The 17,574-nt window shown below is 32.1% G+C and overlaps 2 protein-coding genes across 2 annotated transcripts; both read right to left on the bottom strand.

The window, feature by feature from the left end:
- Positions 1-2,541: 2,541 nt before the first annotated feature.
- LOC11433606 (uncharacterized) lies at positions 2,542-3,137 on the bottom strand. Its single transcript, XM_003626065.4, has one exon. The coding sequence runs from the start codon at positions 3,094-3,096 to the stop codon at positions 2,752-2,754; it is 345 nt and encodes a 114-aa protein (XP_003626113.1). The 5' UTR covers positions 3,097-3,137; the 3' UTR covers positions 2,542-2,751.
- Positions 3,138-5,998: 2,861 nt separating this feature from the next.
- Positions 5,999-12,130, bottom strand: LOC11433605 (transmembrane protein 184A). Its single transcript, XM_003626064.4, has 6 exons — positions 11,745-12,130; positions 11,229-11,302; positions 10,240-10,389; positions 9,739-10,024; positions 6,886-7,119; positions 5,999-6,758 (listed from the first exon to the last, which is right to left on the bottom strand). Exons 1-6 carry the CDS (start codon positions 11,898-11,900, stop codon positions 6,396-6,398), a joined length of 1,263 nt encoding a protein of 420 aa, XP_003626112.1. The 5' UTR covers positions 11,901-12,130; the 3' UTR covers positions 5,999-6,395.
- Positions 12,131-17,574: the final 5,444 nt, after the last annotated feature.

Raw genomic sequence — 17,574 nt, 5'->3', positions numbered from 1 at the left:
TGAAATAATTAATTTGTTTTTTTAATTTTAATTGAATTGTCGAATAATTTTGAAATTGGTAGAATTATTTGCGAAATAAAAACTATTAATTTAACAGTTAAAATGGGCAAAATACAATGTTTATGGAGAGGAATATCTTGATCTCTAATAAAATATTATATGAATTTTAAATGAAAATTTATAATCCCTCCTTTTCTTCAAAATCCCTCCATCCAAACTTTCCAAAAAATTAAATCGCACGGGTTCAAGAGAAATTGTAGACAATAGGAGACATAGGAGGAATTCAAGAGAAATCGCACTGATTTTGAAATTTTAAAATGTAGACAATATTCATCCCTTATATTTCCTCAAATTATTAGTGATCTATTGAGGTGTCAAGACCACAATGTCTTTGGTTTTTTTTTCATATGTAGACACTAACTAACATAAACATGAGGAAAATTGACTTTTCTGAAACTTGTTGTGATATCTTCGGTAATAGAAGCCACATTTGATTTTAAACATTGAAAATTCCAACCTCCTGAATTTCCTAGCAGATCGTATTACAACTTTCCTGAGACGGACAAAAGAGCCTTTGATTCTCTCGGAAAAGCTCTTCTTTCTAATAAATTGATAGCTTCTAAGAAACAATTGCCTCTTCTCCATCAATGTATAATTATGCTGCTCATGAGAATAATAGCCAAATGAATCACTCCTGAACAATGGACTAGTGTTCATGTTGATGCTATTGCTACGCTTCTGGTTTTGAATTAGAGACATATTCATGGTGTGACACCCCCTAAAATGTTAGAAGCAGGAATAATGATTTATGAGTCTAATTATAAAATTGAGTGGTATTAAATAGTGGTAGATAGAAGAAACGGTTACGTGACAAATAAAGTGTTACATGTTACAGAATGGAAGAGAAGAAAGGGGTCTGAATAGTAGAATACAAGTTATGCATATATACACATAATAACATACACGCACCTTGAGATTACTTGTTGTTACGTTGTGTTGTTTTGGTTTGTTTGATACGCGACTAGAAGACCTATGTTGTGCTGTGCGCCGCCGCAATGACTAAGATATTGTCTTTAAACGTTATAGCAACAAAAGATACAATGAAGAAAGTTAACCAAGAGTGTTGTTTCTCTTCATCAAGAGATGTGATTTTTTTATATATATAGATACAATCTAGAGGTCAAAAAATTATAGTTTGTGTCAAATTTCTACCAAAATTATGTCTAAATCACTTTCGCTTGTATCTAACGTATGACACTAAATGAATGACTTTATTTTTTAAAATTGAAGACGAATCAAACCTAAAGTTTAATTTTTCCACACATTTTGAAATTATTTGTGCAATCACTGACATGTTTTCTTCATCAACTTTATATTCAAGTATTTTTAACGATCTCTCGATACATGATCTAACACTATACACATGTGAGATGTCTAACAAACATTTTTCAATTTTAAAATTGAAAGAGATATTACCTCAAAAATGAATAAACTATTAAAGAATTATGTTTGTGATAATTTATCAATCATTTCGTTTCCACCGTCTTAAATAATATCAAATCATTATTAAAATGAAAAATATTAAAGAAAGTGAATCAAATTACTTCTATAATAATTTTAGATCAAGTTATTATGTTTAATAACTTATTAAAAAGGTTGGATTTATTGGTATGTTAAGTATGAGTAAGAGTACAACATTGGATGAAAAAGTTGATATCGAAGAACATATAAATTAGATGACTCATACATCTAATGTTTAAAGTTTTGGGTGGAGATCATGTGGTGTTCGAACCACTTGTTTGGTTGTTCAAAGCCACTTAACATTGGTCCAGGCGACCATCTCAATTCATGAATGGTCTTACACGTTAGAAGAAGATTGTTGGTATATAACGTGTGAGTAAGAGTTTCGCATTGAATGAAAAAGTAGATGGTGAACAACATATAAGTTAGATGACATATATACATGATGTCTTAAGATTTTATGTAATGTGATGATCTTGAGACTCCGAATAATACAACACGATTTTACTAATTCATGAACATTAAGTCGAATATTCTCATATTAAAAATCAATGATTAGTGACAAAATTTATAGCTTAATAATATCAACATATTTTAAATAATTTGTTTTGACGGTATATTTTAATTATTCTTATTATACGTTTGTTTGAAGTTAGTTGATGCAATGTATATCGAGAGGAATATGCTGATCTTTTTTTTTCTTTTTTTGTGATGGAATATCTTGATCTCTAATCAAATATTAATTGAATTTATATGAAAACTTTTTTTTTGAGAGAATTTATATGAAAACTTATTGTCCCTCCTATTTTTTCTTCAAATATCCCACCATCCAAACTTACCAAAACAATAAATGGCACCAGTTCAAGAGATAACTCGTAGAAAAAATTAAGTTACAAATTTAGACTATAAAGAAAATAGAATAAATGGAAGAAGCACACTTGAGGATAACAAAATCAAATTAACATTTAACAATATTTGATTTTTTATATATAAACACTATTTAGTCTAAGGGCTCCAAAAGCAGTGACCGATAAATCATGAAATGAAAAGTTACAAATGAAATAAATTTCTCTCAATTCTCTCACAAGAGATAATTAGTAATGGACCTACTCTAGCACAAGCATGACTGAGTATCTTGCATCTTCGATATATCTAATTACATTCAATCATTTATATTTCCTCAAATTATCATTGATGTTGAGGTGTCTATCAATATTTCATATTTAGACACTAATATAAACACGAGGAAAATTGGCTTTTCCGAAACTTATTGTGATATCTTCGGTAATAGAAGCCACATTTGATTTTAAACACAGAAAATTCCAACCTCCTGAGTTTCCTAGCAGATCGTATTACAACTTTTCTGAGACGGACAAAAGAGCCTTTGATTCTCTCGGAAAAGCTCTTCTTTCTACTAAATTGATAGCTTCTAAGAAACAATTGCCTCTTCTCCATCAATGTATAATTATGGTGCTCATGAGAATAATAGCCAAATGAATCTCTCCTGAACAATGGATTAGTGTTCATATTCATGTTGTTGCTACGCTTCTGGTTCTGAATTAGAGAAATGGTCATGGCGTTACACCCCCTAAAATGTTATAAACAGAAAAATACAGATAAAGATTTATGTGTCTAGAGTAATAAGAAAATTGAGTTGTATTAAATAGTGTAGATAGAAGAAACGGTTTGGTGAAAGATAAAGACAATAAAATGTTACATTAGAATGGATTCATGGAAGAGAAGAAAGGGGGTCTGAACTGTAGAAGTTATACATACACGCACCTTTCTTGTTGTTTGTTTGTTTGATACGCGACCAAACTTCTGTTGTGCGCCGTCGCAATGGCTTAAGACATTGTCCTTTTTTTTCTTCTTTTTTTTTTGCCCTGTTGTGCACGGTATCTATCTCTTAAATATTGTTGTACGAATAAAAAAACATTCTTTAGATGGAATGAAGGTGACGTGCCTTTTGCTTTCTCCATTATTACATGTTTGTTTTCTTTTCTATTTAATGTTTTTTTTAGAAATTCTTTCTTCACCGCAATATTTCATATACTCATTCAACCATAATTTTCTCTATATCTCTCTCTTTCTATCACATCTTTCTCTCTCTTATTTCGTTTTCTCTCATGGTGTATACATATTTGGGGTGTTTAACAAATATTTTCCGTCTTTTTAATATGAGGAATGTTAACATTCAATTTAATCGTTGTCTAAGTAATTAAAATATGTAACTTTTGCATAGAAAATTTTGGTATTTGACTTGTATTTCTAAGATGAAATTCCTTTTTGTATATTTGTTAAACAATGTTCTTAGGGTACTTATAATCATGCTCTTTTGATATTAATCATTCATCATTGTGTTGAGAAAAAAAAATACTTTTTAAAGAAAAACAAAGTAATTATTTTTTATTATTTTATCATAAAATAAAATTGTCTTTCGTCAAGCCATTAATATGCAGGTAAATATTTGTTTGGAGTCTAATATACTATTATATACATAGGTACAAAATCCTCCGAATACAACGGCGTTAGACTAATCCGTCTCAAATTGATTTGGATTGACAAATATTCTTTGAAGAGTTTTAATATTACTGCATTTTCATATTTTAATTCGACCTTTATTACTCAACTTTTTGATCCTATCTATAAAAGATGTTACTTTAATTTGTCTAATATATATAGGGAATATATACAATTTTGAACTATATTATTCAGCCATGTATATTATTATATTTTTCTCTGTGCGTAACCATGGCATCATCCGTGAGTCCTAATTAAGACAATCACATGGTTGCATCATCTTTTTGTTGCCTTCATGATATTCCTGAATTGTTTGGTTTTACCATGTTACTTCAGAATCCGAAGCTTGTCCAATGGGGTACGTAGTAGCTAGTATTACCATTGTCTCTCCCATCCTGTGGGGCCAAATGCTTTGGTAATGTTAGAAACTGTCTAACTTAACCCATTGCGTTTTACAATATAAATACAAGGAACACAATATGTATCCATGATCTTTGCACATAACTGAAATATATGTAACGAAATGGCTAACTAAAAATTAGAAACAATGCCTTTGATAATATTCATGAGCAGTGCATTAAATAATAACAATTGGGTCTGTAAACATGGTACGCAACGTGGGTGGCGTAACAATATAACGGTGTGCTTGTTCAAAAAGTTAGATAATCAAATTTGAGCTTAGTTATCTTAATTTAACCAATTAAAATGGAGGTGTATTTGGATTTGGTACAACCAACTTTCTACATTAACTGCAATTTCAAGCATTCCTACGCGCCTCTCTGCTATGCTCTTTCTTCCAAATATAGAAAACATCTGGTTTGTGATTCTCTGAGGTGTACCATTTCATCAACCTTATTTATTCAACTTACGTCCTTTTTTTAATGATAAACTTAAGTCCTAAACATGTATTTACAGTTTCTAAATCAAATCACCACCAAAAAGAAAGTTTCTAAATCAAACGGAATTAAATTTAAATTTATCTCATTGCTGCATATGATTGTTGAGTTGAGGTGTCAACCTAGTCAGAATCTTTTTATAACGATGTTAATTAAGAGTAGTGATATTTGAACAACTATTTTAGATAACTTTTGGTACAACTTCTTTTTTCTCACTTTTCATTGGTCAAAAACAATGGAGAGAGAAAAAGGAAGAGAGTGAATAAAAACATAATGTGAGTATGAGAGAGAAAGTTGTCAAGAAGTTGTCACAAAGTAGATGTACAAATATCATTTCTCGTTAATTAAATGATGTCTTTTTTCTTATGAATGATATTTGCACAACCAATCTTAGACAACTTTTGTGACAATCATGTGAGTGTGAGAGAGATAGTTGTTCCAAAAGTTGTAAAAAAGTTATTGTATAAATATCAATTCCTTTTTTTTTAGGCATAATCAAATGATGTCTACGTAATTTTGCTTAAAAAATAAGAGAAAAAAATTACGTTTTTTAATGGTAAATTAAATAGAAATATGTTTGTAAAGAAACCATTAATGCGTGTGGAAAAAAATACTTATACTGGAGCAAAGAAAAAGAAAAGAAAAAAAGGTCTCATAACTAGAAATAGAGGGAGTAATTTGGTCCGTAATATTGAGATATTTTCACATTATTTAATCCTTATATTTACTCCTCAGCCCCATAAATGGAAAAACAAAGAAGTTCAATGTAGAATGGGTAAATAGAGCAGTGTTTAAAAGCAATCTTTCAGGAGCATAAAGTTTCTAAAATATGAAGAAAAAACTTGAGAGTTAGAGCACGAGACAGGCCTAACAAACAGAGAAAGCAACGTGGACAAATTTCATTGAATTTTCCATTTGTGAATATACCCTCATCGTCAATAATGCAGTATTACCAACATTAATAGAACGAGATGCCAAAGGGGTAAATAACTATAACATAAGTAAAATAAAAACGACAATGGCTATAAGCATAAAGCCAATATGAACCCAACTCTACACAATGCATGGAAGAAAAGAATCAATAATTAAATTCTAAGTCAAATTTCTTGGGTATCAGTCGTGTTTGAACTCTTGTATGTCAGCAAACAAGTTTTGTATCTACAATTGCACATAGGTGATAGGACACAACCAACGGAGACAATTACAATATGAAGACCAAGACGAATAACATGGACTGTTTTGTTTGCTTGGGACTGTAGGCTGACAACGGGGTTTTTAAGATAGATTGACACAAACGTATGCTCGCACACGACCTGCTTAAATCCTTTCCTGGAATGTAAGAAACCACACTTGGATCATAGTTCTCTCCGAGCCAAAAGAAAAACTGTTAGATGCCCGTATCCTCTCTATAGCAATAACATTCACTCAACCAACATAGCTCTCAATGTTCCTTATCGATCACCTAAGACCAGCTTTATCAGCTGCAGGAACTTCTTCTGGGTAACTGGATACATCTAAGTCAATAAGCGTCAAATCATATGGTATGGACGCAGAAGTGGAGACATCCACAAGCAAGGAAGATTTGATTGCATCAGAGTTTGAAGCATCAGGCAATGAACCAGAATTTGAGGGAGTACTACTATCAGAAGAGAAGCTTGTTAGTTGTATGTCATCTACCTTGTTTCCAGTTATATGCTTATTTTTTCTAACATTATCCATCTCTGGCCCAATCGGAACAAACGTTCGTGACCTGTACTTCCTTGTTCCTTCTTCCCCTTCACTGTGGTTGTAAAGAACATAATCATGATACGTTGGTGCGAACTGCCACAAATTTGAGTGGGTATCAGATTATTAATTGGAAGAAGAAAAAAAACAGAGGCCAGAAATTTCAACACAAGGAACTATAAAATATGGACAGAAGTCACAGAACATATAAAGTGAGACTCACCTGGTGGACTGTATCATGGTAAAAGTCATTCAACTTCAAAGCATGCCCAAGGCTAGCGGTCAAACCACGGGATCCACCTATATTAGCTCCAGCATATTCTTTGTATGGAAATGCATAAAAGTGGCCCACAGCAGCAATAAGCATCTCAACACAAATGATAAAATTTTGAAGTAAAGCAGCTTCGTCAGCATCCTGGATGAATCCTGACTTTGCAGCAAGAAAGAACAGCACCCCCTAAGAAATGAAAAACAAAAAATCATGTTGCTTCAAACCTTTAGTGTAAAAAGCAAATGCAATAAAATAAGAAACAAGCAAAATATAGGCTATAACCATCTTCAAAAAATTAATTTGATCCCACTACATAGCAATTAACAAACCTTTTGCATGCCAATAAATAATACATAATCATATGACCATATGAATGTCAACTTCCTTTTTTTATTACTATGACTATATAAACAAGCTTAAAATTTGATGTAAAATTAAGTAAAAACCTTGAGAAATAGAAAACAGGAGGTAAGTTAAAAATGTAGTTGGCTGATGAATTTCACAAACAAAAGGATCACCAAGGTACATTTTTCTCTGTATGCTAAACTTGGATGACCAAATCAATTATGGAGTAAAGATGGATAATCAAACAACACAAATGGTGGAGGACAAAAGTAGAGATGATAAAATACATATGATTCAAAATGTGTCAACCATCTGTTTAGTACCCCTTGTGGATAAGAAAAAACGCAAGTAAAAAAAAAAGGTCATTGAAAGATTCAGAGTTGGTGAGTTTACTAATCGATACCAAATAGAATGAACTACGAGGAATGACAAGGACATAGTCCAAATTCGAGGGAGAGGAGAAATTCGAGTAATGCTAGTGGCTTTGACTTTAAACTGATTTAAGTGTAACAAAATGAGAAATTTTATTGGCAGATCGGTTCGATAAAAAGGAAGGAAAGCAGCAATATTATCTAGGACACAAGAATAAAAAATCAAAGATCTTGAAGGAAAAAACTGAGAAAAACAAAATGAGGAATGACTATTTTGGGGCACTGAGGAGGAGACACTGCTAGAAGAAGCATCCTTTAACTTGACATACACATTGTCGTATAGGAAGTAAGAACGTATATTCTTGAAAAATATCAAATTTCTTTTCAACATCCTGCGCTTGAACCAGTGACATGTTTGTATGTTTTCCTATAAAACCATGCAAGGATAGCATCAATATTGAACGTGTCTTATTCGTTTGCTAAAAAGGCATTATGGATGATTACCATGACCACCCTTTCCATGTCCACGACATCCTCATCCTCCAGTTAAAAATTATTAAAATAGTATGTAAAACTACTAAGAGTCGGACTTGACAGAGTTTTAATAAATGGAACTCAATATAAACGCTCAAGCAGCTCCTCCACTGGATTAATGTTTGAGTTGGCTGGAACTTGATGTATGACAATTTCAAATTGCAGGTCATGAAAAAGATAAATAGTGTACATTTGATCTAATTTATCCAGCACCTTTCGAGGGTTGTCATCAGTCATGATTATATATTCACTTGATGAATGATAGACCAAGTTTTTTTTTTTTTGATAGGGACCATGTTTTGTTCAATTATGAGATTTAAATCATGATGGTGCATTTGAAGAGTTGCTTAATTATGGACAGCATTGGAGATTGGATGTCATTAGCATAAACATTCTTGTCTTATCTCCAAATCTCATAAGATTAATAGGATCGGTAGTGAACCAAAAGAAATGGATCAATACATTGCCAAAACAGGGATACAAAGTGACAATTAACTAATCGTAACGCATCCTTTAATGAGAGATGGGTTCTCAAATGACCAAAAATTCCCCGTCCAAGAACCAGCCTTCTGTTATATCAGAGCACGGGTCAAAGAAATTCATTTCCATTTAGCTTTTTAGAAGCAATTGAAAGATATGGGACCCTTTCTACTCCTATCAGATCCCCAAATCCCCATGAAAAAAGGGAATGAGACACGAAGTTGCAAATGCTGGGGGAGCAGCATCCAAACACAGGTCCACCACTGAGAATAGAGAGAGATGGGAACATGAGACCCAAAACAGGCTCAAGAGGCAGACAAGTGATGGGACGATAGTACATGACTTTCACACTGATGTGACTTTTGAAAACTTCTACACATGGAGAGGCAATCCTAATGGCAGTCTTTAACAGATAAAAATTCACCCGATGGCAGTAGACATCAGCAAGAAAATAGACTGACAATAGATGTAGTGTGTGCTGGAATGAGGGCACGGTAACACAGCTGAGACTGTACTGTGATAAGTAGCGATTTAGAACAGAGCAAAGCCTTGACGGGATGAACTATACAATGGAAGTGAAAATGAGAAGTGGGATCAAACCCACCCCGATAGCAACTTGAGAATAACATCATGAGATGGGATTTTTGGAATAAGCTTGAATGTTGAAAAGACGGTCAGCTCAGCAGAATGATTTTAACATACAATACAAAAAACAATAACAAATACAAAATACAATTCACAAGAAAAGTAAATAAGCTAACTCCAATTCCTAACAATAACGTGCAATGAATTCTAACACTACTTGGATAATGGAAGAATAATTAATATATTCTATTTCTAGCAGTTCTGAATCCAAACAAGTTACTGATCATCTTAAGATCAAACAAGACATCCATATAAAAATTAGTTTTTTATTTAATATGACATTAAGATCCTTTTTATGGTAACATAAAACAGAAATATAATTGCTATACTTCTCCTGTTCATCTAGCATCACAATACAACCAGCAAAGAGATAGAGCCGAAAATATGAGAAAAGCATAGACCATAAAAATGAAAGATGTATAAAAATTACCTGCCAATAAGTAAGGAATACAACAGACTTTATGATAATAAACTTTGGGACTGGATTGAATGGCTGAAGTAGATCCTTGCATGCCACATAAAACAATGCAAGAGCATAGAGAGCCATTGTATATGAGAATGTATAGATGATTGTGAGATACAAGTATGACTGCTTTGGATTGAAATTCCCATCCTTGTATTTCCCCTTAGCGTAAAGAATAAGTGTGACAACAACTAAAATGGGCTTCAAAATCACAAACTGCAAACACCCTTGCTTGCACTTACGTATGAAACGCCTACAATAGAAGTTTTAGAGGTGAGAAATTAAAAGTGTATTTCCATACAGTGGGCCACATATGTCATCCTAGCCTCTTATAGTTAAAAAAAAAAAAAAACAGGTAATTAGAAACATCTATGTAACAAATTCAAAGGATCAGATCTCAAGGTATATATAACCACTTTCAGGCACAACAACTTTTAATTCAAAAATATGAATCAGATGCAAACTTACCCATCCAAAGGTATAGGAGGAAAGCAACAAGTCATCAGACAGACTGATGGCTTCAGAACCCGACCACTCAAACTTATAACAACTGATCCAGGACCACCAACCCATGCTAGACAAAGTGACAGGAAATTGTAAATGACCCAAGCTTCATAGCTGAAACAGTTGAGAAGAGAAAATGGTCAACAAATTGCACTTAGCTAATCAATATATCTCAATTAATTATAATTTCAAGTCCAGGACAAACAACAATTGGCAGGATGAACTTAGATTACGGAATTAAAGTTAGCTGAAAAGCAAAAGAAGATACCACAACAACCAAGCCTTATCCCACTAAGTGAGTTCAGCTACATGGATCAAATTACACCATAGTGTTCTATCATAAATCATATTTTGATCCAACTCATTAATCTCTAGATCTTTCTTAATGGTTTCTCTTATAGTTTTTCTAGGTCTTCCTCTACCTCTAGCAAAAGAAAATACAAAAGAATAAAATAATGTTAAATAGTAAATGAAGGGGGGAATCGCCTTCCCACTCTTGTGACCGCATGGGTAAGAGCTGCTGCAGCTGTAGCAGCAAATAGCTAGTCCTATCATTGGAAAAATAAACAAAACCCAATGACAATTTTTTAGATATACTTCAAAGAATAACCAATGAACTTGAAGGACTAGATGCAATTTTTATCCTACGAACATGGACTCTATCTACAGCATGCTACCATACTAGAGGCTTCATCATATACACTTGAAGGGTTTTCGCAACAGAACGATACACCTAGGCTAGAACCTTCAATCATTCATGATGTTGTGCTTTTTAAAAAATGACAATAGCAATGTATGATATATCACTGGTAATCATTTAAGCACCTTAATCATAACCAACAAGTTGAACCATGAAACAGGGAGGAAAAAAATATACGGAAGAGGTGTTCAGTCTAAATATCAGCAACAACAAAAGCAAACTGATAAATACAGTAGTAACACAGATAACTTACACTTCACGGATTGAATTAAAGTAGATTGAAAGCCGCGGTAAAACAAGGGACAAGAAAGACATGAGTGCATAAACCTGTCAGAGAAAATTAAAGTTTAGTGCCTGTTTGAACTTTGAATTGCATCATGAAAAGAAGTGTCACATTAAAGAAAATAGTGATAATCTCATTAGATTTTCAAGAGCACTATGGTATAAAAATGAAGAAGAAAAAATATGACCTAATAAGAGAATGTTGGTACAGAACCAAATAGGCAAAACATGGGTAATTCAGTCCACAATTTACAACTTTCTATATTAAGATAATTGACTTGTGATCTAAATTCAAAAGCCCCTTCAACTAAGTGAAAAACAATGAATGTAATTTGACATTTCAACAGTGACACATTTAGGGTTAGGTTAATATTTAATTATCTAAGCTAATAAAAAAAAAAAAAAAAAAAACTAATCAGTCCAATTAACATACACCAATGAAAAAAAACCTAGTAGGAGATAACAAATAAGAAGAGAAGTGACTGACCGGAACCATGAAAACGATGCGAACAATGAAGCGTTGATAAGTAGGTTCAGTATAATTGAGAAGGTGTCTGTAAATATGAAGAATAGCCAAAGCGATTGCACCGACGGTGCAAAAGAAAGCGATAACATAGAAGAAAAGCGGAAGCAGTACCCCCATTCTCTCAACCCTAAACCCTAGCCAGAATCAGATCCGAGAAGATCGAATATAATAAATGATGAAAACGATTGAAGAAGAAACAAACAATAACAACGACGACGACTGTTGTTTGCTTCGGTAACAAGGAAAATGAAGTGCCAACCAACGATGACCCGAAATTGAAAATTACTACTACTTTGCTTTGTTTCTAACAGCTGTGTTGTGTTGTGCTGCCTTCTACTTTTTTTTCAGTTTTCAGAAAACCACCACACGCGATAACTCAAACGTGTGTGTCTGTGTGTGGGGAATTGGATCCACCCCACGCCGTCATAATCATTAATAGTCGTCCGATCTTAATACTTTTTGTTTAGACCATTTGATCTTGATCAAATTATTACTGGTGACCGATTACAAAAATGCATTAAAACATTGACTGTAGAAAAAGGTTGATTAATCATTTTGATATGTTAGATTGTGACACTAATATTTCACAATAACACTTTTTTATTCCATTAAAAGTTTTAGTTTAAATAATTTTATGTATTTAAATATATTTTTATTAGCACGGTTTTAAATTAGATGATAACTTTTAAATATTTTGTTATTGATTTTTTACAAAAATCTTATAGAGATGTTGATAGTGGACCAAACTGAAATTCAATGAGTTGGTCTGATTTGATCCAATTTATATTTATTTTTTTTGTCGAAGATCCAATTTATATATGAATTGACCAAAAAGGTTCGATTGTTTATGAACGTGTTTTTTTATGGTTCAATCCATAAAAAATTATGGCCTAAAAGACCTGCCAATTATACCAACCCATTTTAACATATATAATAGCCCTATCATTAAGTTGGATCAAAGGCATGTGTGTAGCTGATTCTTCTTTACACCCTTTACTAATTTAGAAATAAAGATCTCTTTAACAAAAAAAAATAAACATGTTTTCTTTATATTTTCAAGGGTTGGTTGTTGAAATGGTCATGGTGATATGCACAGTTTAGAAACGGTCGTTGTAAAGAAAAACATAGATTATGCTCATATAATTTGATATCCTTCTTGTCTTGTTTATCCGATCGGTCACACAAGAGACATTGACATGGCATAAAATTTTGTCACGTTGATTTTTTACGATGTGGCAAAAAAATAATTGGTTCATTTTTTTTTGTTCAGATCCTTGTCACATTTTTCTGTAGCTTAATGTGAATACCCCTTCTTTGTCATTTCCATTTTTTCTTTCCTCTTGAATATTGAGTCTTATGACAAAAATGCTCATTTCACATTTATTAAGAAAATGATAGAGTAATAATTACTCCTTCCGTCCTAATTTATAAACAAAAAAAACAGTAATTCGCACTTATTAAGAAAACTAACACTTAGTGATTTGAGGTATAATTTTTTTGTATTTTCCTTGAAATAAGTTTCATGGAAAGATGTAAAAATAATTCTCATTGGTTAAAAATTATGGAGAAAATAAAAAGGAGAACAAATTGAATGCAATTTGCATTTAATTTTACATTGGAAAAGATGATTTGTTTGAAAAAACATAATAATAGCATAAAAATTAGTCTTTTTTGCTTATATTTTGAGACAAAGAACATGAGATTTTTTTGCTTATATTTTAGGACGGAGGGAGTAGTTTGCTAAAATGATGGAATGGTCAAACAATATTAATGGGTTATTTATTATGATTATGTTTGTCATTTACTTAGATTATTTTTTTGGTAACAAACATTTACTTAAAAATTTGTATTTTTTTAGTTATATACATTTTTTTTCGCTGGCCGGCCTAATTGTCAAATCGTTAAAAAATGTAAATGTTTGTGTATTTTTCTCTATAATTTATATTTATTAATCTTTACATAAACATACTTTGATCGGTATTTAAAAAAAATCTACCACAATACTTCATCCTAATATTTCACGCTGTTTCTGGGGTTAGAAACATTGAATTGGAGGTCCTAATATTTACAACGGATTGAATTAAGTCCAATTCTCTTTCTGGCTGTCCGGCATTATATATTTCCCTCATAACACTTGTCACAGACTTCCACTTCAAACACTTCCTCTTCCGCCTCATCTAACTCGCCCGACCCCAGTTCCCGATCCCAAACTGAAATGTCTCAAAAAAGCCATTTACTTAGATTAGTACAACAATTATTATTTAATTTGGTCAAATGTTAATATTCCTATAATAAATAGTTTATTTTTCGAGCCAAAGTAATTGCTTATTATGGTTTTTTCTTTGCTTAAATGATTACAGTGTAAAACGAAGAAGAAGAAGAAAAAGAATAAGTAGGACAATATACTTTATGGAAGAGAAAAAAATGGTTCACAGTGTAGCAAAGTAAGGGGAAAGTCCATGAAAATCACATGAAGATGTTACATGAATCTCATGATGCTGCTTTTACGGAGGTTGCAGAAAGAGCAACCAATTTAGAGAAAAACAAGTTTGATTTTGAGAGGTGTATTCAACAGTTACAGGCTAATCAAACAAAGTGTGCAGCAAAATGTAAACAAGCATCTGAGAGAATGAGCAATGTAGATGAAGAACTTCAGTCTTTAAAATTGTTTCATGCTAAAGTTGAGAAGAATAATCTTAAGATTTCTCCTTTCCTTGTTCTTCGATATGTTCTTCTTCTCCCTCACACAACATTCATCTTATCACAACCATAATCATTTTCTCAAATAAACATCACTAACATCAAACTTGAATTTTAATAATTCAGACAACAATTTCATGGCTTGCAAATATGAGTTTTGAAGAGTAATTAGATTGGGATCTAAGTGCCCATGTGAAGAACAACGTGTTTGATTTGGGTTTGAATCAGATTCACGCATATTATGGAGTGGTAGGTCGCATGAATTAGAAGCGGAAAACGATGGTGGAACCACCTGGAATCCGACAACACACAAACCCAACTCCGCCGTCGTTTTCACTCTATTTTTTCTCATGGATTTTTCGTTTCCATTGGAAAGCCAGTGTCTTGGCCTCTCTTATTCTTTCCAATTCCAATTTTAACAACAACCCCATCAGAACCAAGGAAAGGTTGATGTTGATTTTGTTTCCTTTTGTGTTGTAAGGATTGAAAGGGTCCTCGTAAATCTGAATAAAGTGTTGCTGGTGGTGATTTTGTTTTCTTTTGTGCTGTGAGAAATTGAGATTTGAGTGAAAGAAGAAGAAGAAAGTGGTTTTTGATAATTTCTGTTGTTTGTTGATGAAAGAGAACCAAGAAGACAAGAAGCTCTGGAAGAACATACATTTGAGTTTTTATGTTTTTTTTCATGGATTTAGTTGATGAACATGATGAAGGTTTTGATGAAAATGAGAAAGAGATGATAAATTTTTTTAAAACCAATGACATACCGACACGTGTACAACAGTTAACGTTTTTTTTTATTAACCCTAATGTTTTATGAATTAAACTGACGGAAAGGACCAAAACATGTAATGGAGATAAACTTAAAATACCAAAACGGACTTTTTTTTAGTTATGTTATCAAACCGATACCAAAAAAATTAGTTAAGGGATTAAAATAGCAATTAAGCCTATTTTAATAAATATAACTAGTTTCTTAACGTGTAATATAAGAAAGTTTTGCTTATAAAAGGGAGTACTATTTTGTAACAATTTCTTGGTCAATTAATAGTGCATATCTAATCACATCTTGTTAGATTAGTTTTTACTTTTTGACGGTTACAATCGCTAGATTAGTTCCTCTAAAAAAATATTATATTAGTTAATATACTATAATATTTTTACTTGGATGTTTGACTCGACTTTATAACAAGAATCTTTTACTTGTATGTGTGAATGGTTACTTGTATGTATATGGGAGATGCAACACTTCCCCTATAATCTGAATATGTTTGTGCTACCTTATGATACCATTGATAAACAATTTTAATTTTAACGAGTTATGTAAAAACCAATTTATTGTGATATCGAGTTATGTAATAGTGATATTGGTAATATTTAACCACTCACTAACACAATACCATTTTGTTATAACAGTTTAATTACTCACTAACACATCATCGTTCATAACAAATTCACAAGTGAAAACTAAACAACAACTAAACCAGCGCAAAACAACCATAAATAAGTATGCTAGAATACCCAGTAAGTACAAGTAAAAAGTGTCTAATATCTGCACAATTATTTAGATAACCACCAATAACAAAGTTCAACTGCATCATGGAAACTAGCGAGCAACATTCAAAATGCCACCCCAAAAGTTGTGACGGTCCTTAACAACGAGGCGTCTGGTGACTCTGTTGGGAGCATGTGCACATCAGGGATTGGACCCATATCATTGTAATAATGAATAAAATAGATTAGAAAGCCAGAAATAATCTATTAGTGTAGTACAAATACAAATACATAGGGATGTAACGGTTCGATTTGGATCGATTTTTGGTAAAAAAATGTTCGAACCAATGAAATCTTCATCAGTTCAGTTTGATTCGATTTTTACTATTTTTCAAAAAAGAAACCGAACCAAACTAGTTGGTTTGGTTCGGTTTGGTTGATCGGTTTGGTTGAAAATACAATTAAAAAATTAATATTTTCACAAATTTGTACTTCATGTCTACAACATACTCAAATATTCATAGAACTTTGTTTTCCATGTTCTCTCATTTTCAAACTACTTTGTATAATTAACATGAAAAAACTAATTTGAGATGAACGATCCCATCGAGAGTTAGGAAATCAGGTGAGACTTATGTTTCTTTTTAGTAGAAACAAAATAGAATGTGAGGGATGATGAGATAAGATGATGATAGGAGAAAGTGAATAAATCAAGGAGTATTTTATGTTAATTTTGAGCTTAATCACAAGTGTGTGTGCGAGCGCGTGCGTGTGAAAGAATAATATTACTAAAATGGGGAGTGATGTTAGCATCAGTTCGATTTATCGGATATTTGAATCTCAAAATTAGAATTCGAGAACCAAACCAAACTATGAAAATATTGAATTCATGTACTTATACAACTATTCTATGATTCATATATTTGTTTGGTATATTTGCAATCAAAGTTGCTTTTAAATATTCACAAATAAAGGCTTACTTGAATACACAAGTTAATTGCAAAAACACGTTCAAGAACATTAAAACGATGCTTGCCAATCAAGTTAAATATTTAATAAATCTCAGCTATTTAAAAAACACTTTTGATTTTTCAACGATGGAAAACAACACTAAAAATATAAGTAAATTAGAAAATTATCGTTATTTCTTATTCCTTAGTTCAAAGAACGTACCCCATAAACAAATAAAAATCCATACACCAGAACGATCCATGTATAGTTAGATCCCTTTCAAAAAAAAAAAAATGTATAGTTAGATCCAACCCGAGTAAAAATCTCTTACAAACGTGAGTATTAATTTTCTCTATCTATCACAAAAATTTGATGGAAGGATCCATGTATAGTTAGATCCGACCCGAGTAAAAATATCTAAAGTATGAGTATGAGTTTTTTTGTTGATAGATAGACGAAATGACAAAGTCATTATAAACTCACACACACAAGTGAAGGTACAAATGTTCGAACCCCGATCATGACATCCGACTTAATAATCTCAGCATTTTGCCGGTTGATTAAAAAAAAAAACAAAAAAAAAAAAAAAGAGGAGTATGAGTTTATAATTTAATTAAGTTATTATACTATAATGCGAGTTGGAGGTTTA

The sequence above is a fragment of the Medicago truncatula genome, chromosome 7 (genome assembly GCF_003473485.1).
Source record: "Medicago truncatula cultivar Jemalong A17 chromosome 7, MtrunA17r5.0-ANR, whole genome shotgun sequence".
Classification (NCBI taxonomy): domain Eukaryota; kingdom Viridiplantae; phylum Streptophyta; class Magnoliopsida; order Fabales; family Fabaceae; genus Medicago; species Medicago truncatula.
The sequence above is the reverse complement of the archived record's forward strand: the minus strand, read 5'-3'. Positions and strand labels throughout refer to the sequence as shown.

Coding starts and splice junctions, on each gene's coding strand:
- LOC11433606 (XM_003626065.4), bottom strand. CDS start 3,096: ATGACCATTTCTCTAATTCAGAACCAGAAGCGTAGCAACAACATGAAT.
- LOC11433605 (XM_003626064.4), bottom strand. CDS start 11,900: ATGGGGGTACTGCTTCCGCTTTTCTTCTATGTTATCGCTTTCTTTTGC. Junction 11,303..11,744: donor GCATCGTTTTCATGGTTCCG/GTCAGTCACTTC, acceptor TTTCTCTGACAG/GTTTATGCACTCATGTCTTT. Junction 7,120..9,738: donor TATTCCTTACTTATTGGCAG/GTAATTTTTATA, acceptor TTCATTTCTTAG/GGGGTGCTGTTCTTTCTTGC.